General features: G+C 29.9%; 1 protein-coding gene across 1 annotated transcript; it reads right to left on the bottom strand.

Annotated features, from left to right (window-relative positions):
- Positions 1-3,130: 3,130 nt before the first annotated feature.
- On the bottom strand, positions 3,131-10,947 carry Fib (rRNA 2'-O-methyltransferase fibrillarin). Its single transcript, XM_016074710.5, has 2 exons — positions 10,492-10,947; positions 3,131-4,048 (listed from the first exon to the last, which is right to left on the bottom strand). The coding sequence occupies exons 1-2, from the start codon at positions 10,631-10,633 to the stop codon at positions 3,210-3,212; spliced, it is 981 nt and encodes a 326-aa protein (XP_015930196.3). The 5' UTR covers positions 10,634-10,947; the 3' UTR covers positions 3,131-3,209.
- Between the last annotated feature and the right edge of the window lie 312 nt (positions 10,948-11,259).

Raw genomic sequence — 11,259 nt, 5'->3', positions numbered from 1 at the left:
AAAAAAACGAAACTTTTAAAGAATCTGAGTTTTTGATATAAAGATCAACCAGTTTTATCCCAAGGAAATGATTTTTGGAGAAACTTCAGAGGGAGGAATGAGGACTTCAATAATTTCGCTCCGCGGAAAATTTAATTCCTCATAAAATATTTTAACTTGAGCAAAAAAAAAAAAATTTCAGCGGAAATTAGCGGGAAAAATGGAAAAATCTGAGAAAAAGCGGAAATCCGCGAATCCGCGGAAGAATCTCATCCCTGAATTTAAAAGATAATTCGCTCTAGAAATGTTTTTTCTTTCATTTTTTGAAAGAACATGATAAAAACATTTCATATTTTAATAAAATATGACTGGGGATTTTGTTAGAAATTAAGATATTCGAAACACCGTGAAATTTAGGGATTCCATTTTAAAAAAATTTCGGCAACCTAAATCCATAACTTTCCATGATTTTTTTTTTTTTAAAAATAGTTCAAATCATGACAAATTTAGTTCAATACTGAAATTCATGACTTTCCATGTACGCGGATACCCTGCAAAAAGTTAACACAATTTTACCAAAAATAAAACTCCATTGTAAACATCATTTCACTCTATGACAAAAATTGCTAATTCCGTCAACCCAGGATGTGGATTCTGACGTTCCCGTCAATTTCGAACATAGTGACTTTTGGGAGCTTTAAAATATAGGCTATTCAAATAAGATTGAGATGATTACACATGAAAGTTCCTTATTAGTTTCTAGGTCATAAGTGGTTTTAGTGACCATAGTCTCAAAACAATGGATAAAAAAAAGTGTATTGATTAAACACTTATTAGATAGGAAAAAGTACTGAAGCTAAACAGTAGTGTTACAGAGCCTCTGCACCTGGCAAATCAGCTATTATTGACTGGTACGGTCAATTTTATTGATTTTTAATGCTCTGCGTGTTTAAAATTAGCAGTTCTATCAGAATGCAGTGTTTTTTTTAATAACCAATTTTCTTTTACAACAATGATGCTTAATTAATGTTGGTAATTGACATAAGAAACTGATCAAAATTATAGCAAAAATATCGGAGAAAAGATACTTATTCATTTCGAACCGACATATTACTGACACTAATGCTTTATTAATATTGATCTGTATTAATTGAAATAAAATATAAGCTGAGCACTAAAAAGCTAAGGTTAAAAAAAATTTGTTTAGGAAAACTGTATAAAATCACCATTTCAGATGACGGTTAATTCATATGTATCCCTGAAAGTAATATGCACCATTGGTATTATATTAATTGGTGTAGTTTTGATGAAAATTCCACCAAGTTTTTTCCAATGGTAGCAAAGGTAGTTTTTAATGAGAACAAAAGAATTTTGTTCTGCCACTACTAAATATTTTAATAGTAAATTAAAGGTTAGATAGAGAAATGTTCATTCTCCAAAATCACTATCAAGTTTTAATAAAAATTAGATTTTTTTTTTTTTAAATTTCGACTTTAGTTGGCTGTCACTGACAAATATATTCACAAAACTTAAATATTGAAAGGTTATATAAGAAGTACCAAATGTGCTAATATAGATATAAAATATTATATATTTCGTTATGAGTAAAACAGAACCAACATTAAGACGTTTAATTACCAATATTTTAGAAAGGCCCGTGGTTAAGAAAATTATTTGATAATGGTAAATTTTGACTTGTGGTTTAGCAGCCAGTAATAGCATCATGCCAAGAATGCTAAATACATTTTCTCTTCATTCTAATGGGATGAACAAAAAACAAGTTCTACTTACTCCAATAACGTAAAGCCACTGTAAATGGCAACAAATATTAAATTTAAAAAAATATTTTAGCTATATTAATTGAAAAACTTAAACAGGTATGACACTTTCAGAATGAAAAAAAAAAGTTGTATACGAACTATTTTATTACCAATTTAATAGAAGATGGGACTAATAATTCTTCGCTTTATTGATCCTAATTTTAAATAAAACCTTATAACCTAATTCGAAATAAAAAATACTAGCATACTAAAAATTTATGTGATTGTGTTAAGATATAAAGGAAGGCAAAACCAGTGATTCATTAATCCCCCTAAAATGTCCCTTACCTGGTTCTTCCATCAAGCTCTTTAATTGTGTTGGTGTATATGCTTTTCAGTTATGAGCATGATTTCAGTGTTTCTTTACTAGGATTCCTTAATTATCTATTATCCACATCTTGCGAAGAACTGCATTCAGCAAGTAAGAAATGAAAAAAAAGTTAAAGGAGCAATGTATTGCACTTGAAGGAGAGCATCTTCATAAATAGTTTTAATTTAAAAAAAAAAAATTCTATGCTAGACTGGAGAGTTAATAAGTAATGTGTTAAGCGAATATAGTCGAACTAGGACATATTTAAAAACTTTTAAATTCTCATTAATCTAGTTTGTCATTTACACTCATAATTAGAAGCCTATACTGTAGAAACTGTACACAATCCATAGTTTACTAAAAGTTTTGTAGGAAAGAAAACTGGCATGGCAAAACAGCCTTAAAATGAAATATTAAGATTTCAGGAAGTAAAAGAATAAAAAAGTAACTTATCTATGACAAATTACATTCAATAGCTTTTTGTGTTACAAGGAGATAATCTATACATGTCAGTTAAGGAAAGAATAAACTGTGTGTTTTGAACATAAAACACATATTTCAAAATTAAATTGTCTTTTTACTAAAACATTCACTTTTGTTGGTTGTTTCTAAATGCTATTCCTCATTGAGCTGTCAAATGAAATAACTTCTTAATAAGAGTCAATCTGAAGTTCTAATCCTTAAAATTTAATTTTTATCAAAATCTATATTGCTTTTATTTTATAAACTTTTGATATTACTTCATGTTTAAAAAGTATCCTTCACAATATAATTTTAAGACAAATAATAAATTTCAGACTTGTAACAAGACAGTATTTATGGTTAAATTATTAGTACTACTCCCAACAACCTACATCATGCTTAGTGTTCAGCAGAATTTTTACAGAGACATAAAACTAATTTTTTTTTTAAAAAAAAGAAAAGATTTTTAAAGCAGCTAAAATCTGCTGAACAAAACAGTACATTTTAAAACATCTAAACTAAATGAATACTAAAAGAAACAAAAATGAAACACTTGCAATAAAATAAAAACATTTTTAATTGGTCAATGTAAAAACAATGATCTTATGAACAAATACATCAATAGAATAAAAAAACTTTCATTCAGCTTCCATCTTCTGATCATTCTTAGCTCTTGGTCTAAAAATGCCAACAATAACAGTATGATCTCTTTCATAAGGTTCCAAAGTTAATGATTCAAGAGGCTTCAACCTCTCAGAACGTAGCTTTTCAATTTCACTAGCAACAACAGCTTCTGGGCTAGCTGTAGAATCAATACAGTTCGCTTTAATGGAAATAATATAATGCCCTTCATCTTTTAAATATTGATGGGCATTCAATGCTAGAATTCTAGCCTGATCAGGTTGAGCCACATCAGAGAAGATAACATCAACCATTCCAACGAGCATACGGTAGCGCAAGGGAAGACGAGCATCCTCGATGATAGGAACAATATTCGATCTTTTTTGGGCAACACTTAAAAGATCTCGTCCGGAACGCTGTGAAAACTCCACGGCATAAACCAATCCTTCAGGCCCTACTAAATCAGATACGTGAGACACTGTTGTACCAGAGGCAGCTCCTAAATACAGAACCCTGGATCCCCTTTTCATGTGAATGTCTCCAATGCCACCCATAATTGCAGCAGCTAATTTAGAACGGAATGGATTCCATGCTCTGTATTCAATTTTTTCATTATTTTCTTCTACAGATATTCTTTTTTCATTATAAACAGTATCACCTGGAACTAAATTAAGAGTAAGCAAGGTATCTGTAGCTCCTCTTGAGATGAACACACCGTCGTGCCTATGGGGCTCAACAACAGTCTTCTTGCCTCCTCTACCTGGTGTGCCTCCTCTACCTCGCCCACCTCTACCACCGCGGAATCCTCCTCGTCCGCCTCTATCACCACCACCTCTACCTCCTCTGAAACCACCACCTGTTAAAATTAAAAATTTTAGAATACTGTTTCAACAATGACAATCAATAAAATGCTAATATTTAAATCTGCTATTCTTATAACAACCAGATTTATTAAAAAAAAACATACACCAGAAGAAATTAGCATTCACTAAAATCTACCTGTTTTGCAAAATAGGTTGTACAAAACAAAATCTGATCATTCATCATAAATTCATATGCAGGTTATACAAAATGCAACAGAAAGGATCTGATAAAGGTAAAGAAATTTCTGCCTAAATTTAGATTACATTAGTGTACTTAAAATCTGTTGATTGCATTTAAATTCATATGCTGAAAAATAAAGTTGAAATTTATCGAATCATTGCCATTAGTGAAGACTAGTTTTAATGTCACCTTCAAAAACAGTTTTCCATTTACTAAGACATTCATGCAGATTATGATTTAAATCTTATTTGAAAAGGAATTAACTTCATTTTTATATAATTATTGTAGTTACTCTTTATCCATGCAGCTTTAAGCATGAATACCTTTTTATTTTAAGTCAAAATTAATGCATAGAAATGTATTCTTTTATCTGGTTAAATGTAACTAATTAAAAAAAAAATTACTACCTGGAAAGGTGAATTAAGAGCTTTAGAAAGCAACTTCGTGCCACAGAATAATAAGATCTACTTTTACAAACATCGTGTGTGCATTTTTATTGATATTAAATCACAATTTTTCTATAAATAAAAATTAATTTCTGGCAATTTTTTTAAATAAAATAGTATAAATTTAAGAATTGTTAAAGTTTACTTAATGCGTAACACATTAAAAGTGATACATTACTAAGTTGTTTTAAATAAGAAGAAATATGTCAATTGAAATTATTAAAAATGTAAGTGATTTTGTTTCCATTATTCGTCAGGATTGAATATTCTTCGTTGAGCAGTAAAGGCTAAATACCAAATATTTGTATGTTGCACCTCTAATTTAGAAGCAGCAACTTTTGAGCAGAATCTTGTACCTATTGACAATTTAAAAACTCATTGAAAATTTTTTTGCAATAACAGGACCCTGATTGCAAGAATGCGACTTAACGCTTATTTTATATTCTCAAAATGTCTGGACAGATAAATGTCTGGATTATAAAGCATTAAATGATCCCATTATTTATTTAGAAATTCTTTTCTCCTTTGCATTCATAGGCAACAAATTATTTAAAGTTTGTTTAAACAAAAACAGAACGAGTATGTATATTAATCATATGGCTGAATTTCCTTTCCCAGCAAAACTTTCGAGTTGAATTCTGCATTGAAAAACAATTTTAAATATCTTCATAACGCAAAACAAAAAACTGAGTTTTTAAGACAACTCATATTTGTGACATCCTTTACTGAGACTAGAAAAATAAACAAAAACTTATTGCTTGGGAAAGTAAGTTAAATTAAGAAATCACCCACATTTTTATAAAAAAAATTTAAAAAAACCTATACTGATTTTTCATGGTTCATCAGAAACTTAATATATTTAATACATTCTAACTAATTGTTGTATAGAAAAAGTGGGAATTTGGGATAGTACGTCTCAGCAGTCAAAGGTTTTTATGTACTCCTGATAGAAAAAAATATTCTATAGCCTAAAGGCCTGTTGAGATGATCCAAGTTCTCGGGCGAAGATTGATAGGAACTTGTTTTGCTTTCAGCCTGGATCGTGTAAACGATCGTCCAAGTTATTGGATGATAGTAGATCATGTTCCACTTTCCCTCCAAGTTTTTTTCTTCTCCCTTAACCAATCAGCGTCTTAGGTTTTGTGACGTCAACAAGCAGGCATCAGATTATGTCATTTTGTTGTCTGCTTTCATATATTTTAGTTCAAATAAATTGATCTGTTACGTTTTATTTGTGCTATTATGATTTTATTTGAATTTATTTAGTAATTTTAAACTTATGTTGGTATTATTTTTTAATGTTGAATATGAAAAATGTGCGTGCGCAAGTCTTCCTTTCGACCAATCAGTGACATTCAAGAACTTGGATAGTGTCGACGAATCACTCAAATTCTTGGTCAGAGAAATCTGTCCAGTTTCTCGGATTTCAGAACTTAAACAGGCCTTTAGGTTCTGAAACTGGAAGCGAAGTCTCTCAAAAGTATAAGAAAAAAGAAAGTTATTATAGTACATTATTTTTTTAAATATATTAATTTGAGATAGCACTAAATAATAAACTTCATTTCAGGTAGTTAAAAATTCCCAATAAAGTAGACTTAATAAAACTATAAAGTAGATTTCGATCCAGGGTTGGGTTTTTGACGTCAAAAAGTGGTTTTTGACATGACAAGGGTATAATACTGGTTTAAACCGTCAAAAATGTCTAAAACTAAAGTTTGCCAAAAAAATATATAAACTTCAAAACTACCAACAGTTGCCATGCATTAAATTGAAATTTAATTATACTATAGGTAATCAGCAGGTTTTAAAATATTTTTTATATAAAATTAAGGTAAAATAACAGATTTAAAATCTCAGAAATTTATATTCAAATGCATGTGCAGAAAAATTTTGCACAAATTTTTTTTAAATATTTATATTTTGAAAAAAAAAAAATTTTTTTTTTGATACTTAAGAAAATTAAAAGTTTATTACTATGCATTTTTGACATATAAGGAACATATAACTAATATTTATAAGGAACTTACAAGTTATGTTGTATAAATACAAACTTGATACAAGTGTATGAAAAAAATTTTTAATGTTATACCGAATATCTTTATTATCCAGTATGTTAATTTGAATTTAAAAGTAGTTATATTTGGGAATAATGATAAATATAATTCATATTGTTTATTATATTTATTTATAATTATTACAATTATCATTTTAAAACAATTTTTACCTCTTAATTTTTTTCCCCCACTTGTATTAAGAATACAAATAATGCATATCTTGAAAGCAAGAAGTAATTATTCAACAGCTGAATATTTAGATATTCAACAAAACTATATAGTATTCAGCAAAATGAAATTCACAAGTATTTGGATAAACTAAATTTTCAGCATAGTAAATGAATAGGCTGAATATACTGTAAATCGACACTAACTACTCTGTGTATTTAACAGAAAGCACTTAAATTTGTATTGTCTTATGTTAAAAAGATTATTAAGAAGATTTAAAAGAATATTAAAAAGATTTTTCTTTAAAAGATGTCTAATGTACAAAACTGCTAATGTTTATCTTTAAAAATGTCTAATTTTTAGTATAATCTATACTATACACTAAATTTGGTTATAAATAAATTTCTTAATAATATCACTGCAGATTTTCAATAACACATGAAAATGAATAAATAATATTACAAAAGATGTGAGCTTTCAAAAGTACAAGATTTTGGTTACTATTCAAAATATAAGTGTTTCTTCAAAATTTTAAATTTATTTTTTCTAGAACATATTTAGAAACACTATCCTTTATAAAAAATATATAAATTTTATGTATTAATTAAATTTCACATATGAATATAGGTTTTTGACATTTTCGACATTTTTGACAGTGAGGTTTTTGACGTGACGGTTTAAACCATGGTTTAAACTGTCAAAAACTGTCACATGTCAAAAACCTGCCAACCCTGTTTCGATCATAGTTTTACTACATCTAACAATATCACATATATAATAGTACTATAAAGCTGACTTGCTTTATTATTTAGCAGTAGAACTTAATAGAGTATCCATTGTACATTGTTAGTGCAATGTAAATAAAACAAAAAAAAAAAAAAAAACATTTACAGTCACGCAACTTTTTAGCACTCTGATTTCAGCATTCCTAATGAAAACTGATTTCACTTCCATAAAGTCCACACTTTTTTATTATAAAATGTTGGAAACCAGATAAAAATACCAAAAACCAGAAGACTGGAAAATCTCAGGATTATCATCTCTGTATATATCAAACCCCTGGCAACGTTACAGACTCCAAAACGTGGTCCGCCTGGACAGACCTGTCCAGACGGAATTTACTACTGTTTAGAATTTACTATCGTACATCACAAATTCAATTTTAGGAAAAACAGTAGTTTCACAAATTAAAATTTTATGGACAGACCTGTCCAGGCGGAATTTACTACCGTACATCACAAATTCAATTTTAGGAAAAACGGCAGCTTCACAAATTAAAATTTTATCTTAAAAATTTTTTTTCGTATCCTTAGGAAACGATAAATATATATTCTTATAATGTTTTTGTGTTGATTTTTTAATATAATTTTTAATTTTTTACAAATTTTCGCAAAATAGGTACCTCTCAGAAAAACCTAGACGGACCCCTGGTCACAGAGAAATTGAAAAGATTTTTAAGAAAGAGGGTATCGAATAGCATTGACACCAAAGTGTCTAACACATTGTATAGGAACGAACAGTTGAATGCAAGAATGAAAACACCAGTCAATGGTAAGCAAATAAAACTCTCTCATATTGAAAAGAACTTTGCAAGAATGGTATGCAAGTGCCCAGTAAATGACCATATGGCAAAATGCCAAAAGGAATTATTCAGGGTGCGTAGCCAAATCTTTGAATCAAAAATAAGCACTTTTTAAAAATTTTCAAGCACTCAAAAAATTCATATTCAATCAATGATATTATTGAAAAACAAAAACATTTTATAAACAGTTTTAGCGTTAAAAAACCCCAAAAAGAAACGGGCGTAAATCGAAACAATCAGTACTTTCCCACATCACCGAGTGAATTCAACTTGACCCTGAACTCAGAACAAAAGTACCCTTACCCCCTACGTCAAAAAAACTGTTAGAAGTAAAATAAAATAAACAAGAACAAAATTAAAATAAATTCAAAAGAAAAACATTTCATAAGGATCTAATATTCTCTATCCGAATTGGAGCACTCGGGTTACGGTTTCAAGTGTGCGCGAATGCGCAAGTCGTAACGTGGGTATGACTTGAAGTCCGCATGAATGATTACGTAGCAAACTCCCTATTTTTCGTGAAATGCATGGGATCCACCAGATATCACTGAAGGGAGAAAAAAAAATAATTCGGAAAAAGCACTTCTTAAAAACGCCAGATGAAAAAAGCACTTTTAAAAGCTTTTAAAAACGAAATCCCCCAAAAAGCACCTTTAAGTACTTTTTACAAACGCTACACACCCTGTTATTGCTATGAATTCGTATAGAATTAGTGATATGTATTGAATATCTTCAGGGCAAAGGTGACTAAAACGATAAGAGTCGAGTTGTAATTTAGATCATCGAACTAAAGAGAAAATGTATAACTGCAAAGATATGTGCTGTATTACAAAAGCTACAGTAACAATAAACTAAGAACGACAAAGATCAGTAAGCACTACAAGAACTTGGCGTTTTTTGCAGAGTAGATAAATCGTGGTGATTAGTAAATTAAAGAAATGGGAGCTTGGTATTGGAAGTCTAGCTGGATCAAGATAATCTGGCATGGAAATTTAGAAAAAAAAGTTTGGCACATTGAAATATGAAATATTGCGTAGAGATAATGAAGACTACACTAGGTTGTATGGAGAAAAAGAATAGAAAAAATAAATAAAACCTAGACAAGCACACAAAAACTAGCAGTAAAAACTTGAACTTTGGGATCTCTGAATAAAAAACTTGCACAGAATCTGCATAGTTTCTGACACTGTGAACTTTGGTTTACCTTAAATATAAAATTTGTCGTAGGATTATAGAAAACAAATAGAAGTTGACCACAACCAGTTTACCACAATGTTGCTGCTAAATTTACCAACTTGCAGAATTACAAAGAGAAATTACCTGGACTACTATATGCAAGAGACGCACTGAAGAAACTACAAGAAAAATTTATTAAATCATGAAACGGGTGTGGTACTAACACGAGATAGTTAAGGCCACGAACATCTCATAGTATATTTAAGTAAAAAGTTCAATGAATCCTAAATACATATAAATTGTACAACAAAAAAAAAAGATGTGCAGCAATATTTAAAAATTAAAACACTATTTGGATAGACAAAAGTTTTCTATTCAGACAAATCACCTGCTAGTTCAAAAGCCAGACTTGGGTGCTGGATTTCAGCACTACAACCGTTTCATTTTAAAATTACGCAGAAAGCTAGCCCCTGAGAACAATAATGCAGATGGTCTTAAAGTTCTTCATTTGTATTAGACAAAAATTGATAGCAATATATATGCAAATGTATTTTTCCCCTCATTGCTGTTAAGCATAGTTTCGTCTGATTCTTAAGATTAATTTTAGAAAGAAAATACTAAACATTTTGAATATAATTTATGCACCATTTTCATTAATACAATTACGTGATTAGCTAATGACAGACAGGTAATAATTACGAACATTTATCAACAACTCACATGGCTTGATTACAGTACTCAGGAGGTAGCGAATAACTTTAAACTTTATCAAGAGAAAAGATACAGGTAACTAAATTGCAAACAGATAATTAATTAGAGATAATTTTACCTCGTCCTGAACCTCCACGAAATCCACCTCGATCACCGCCACGGCCTCCACGAAAATTTCCTCTTTGTCCACCTCTAAAACCTCCAGCACCTCTTCCACGTCCCCCTCTATCACCTCGAGGTGAAAAGCCTGGAGCACCCATAACAATTCAAAAATTGATGATATTAGTTAAAACTTTACAAATCATCTAAAACAAATGCGGCACTATTATCAGCACGTGCACAACGCAGTAAACAAACGACCATACACACCGGAAAAATATTAAAGATATGGATGCAGTTAAAGTTAAGTTAACTCAATGTTAGATTGAAAAAGATTCCGAGTCTAGCTTTTAACCTTTAAATTTCCTTTTGAAATAAACACTAGTTATGAAAAATAAAACACTTTAACTTCAACAGGCAATTAAAGAGAGCAATCTATTCAAACGAAGAATATTTTGAACCAACATTCTCACCGAATGCGATAGTCTAAAACGGTTTGATTGGCTATTTTTTTGCTGAAAAATATATTTCCTCGAGGGCAATCTGTGGTACAGGACCCGCATTCGGCGGGAATACTCTTAAATATAAAAAATTTTGCCACATGCATTGGATGACCACAGTTTTTAATAGGCATGAGGGAGAAATTTTAGGAAATAATTTCGGAATTTTATAGAATTTGTTCTATTTTAAAGGTTAATTATGAATCATATCAGTTGTAATATAATATGTGCAGTTCGAAAAAAAAAACGATTACTTTGAATATGTTTTGATCTAATGATTGTACTCA

Source organism: Parasteatoda tepidariorum, chromosome 1, assembly GCF_982258835.1.
Source record: "Parasteatoda tepidariorum strain Cologne lab strain chromosome 1, Ptep-v5.0, whole genome shotgun sequence".
In the NCBI taxonomy this organism is placed as follows: Eukaryota; Metazoa; Arthropoda; class Arachnida; order Araneae; family Theridiidae; genus Parasteatoda; species Parasteatoda tepidariorum.
This window is presented reverse-complemented; position numbering and strand designations above follow the sequence as displayed.

Excerpts from the sequence above, each read along its gene's own strand:
- Fib (XM_016074710.5), bottom strand. The coding sequence starts at position 10,633 with ATGGGTGCTCCAGGCTTTTCACCTCGAGGTGATAGAGGGGGACGTGGA. Across the intron at positions 4,049-10,491 it reads TCGTGGAGGTTCAGGACGAG|GTGGTGGTTTCAGAGGAGGT; the intron begins GTAAAATTATCT and ends TAATTTTAACAG.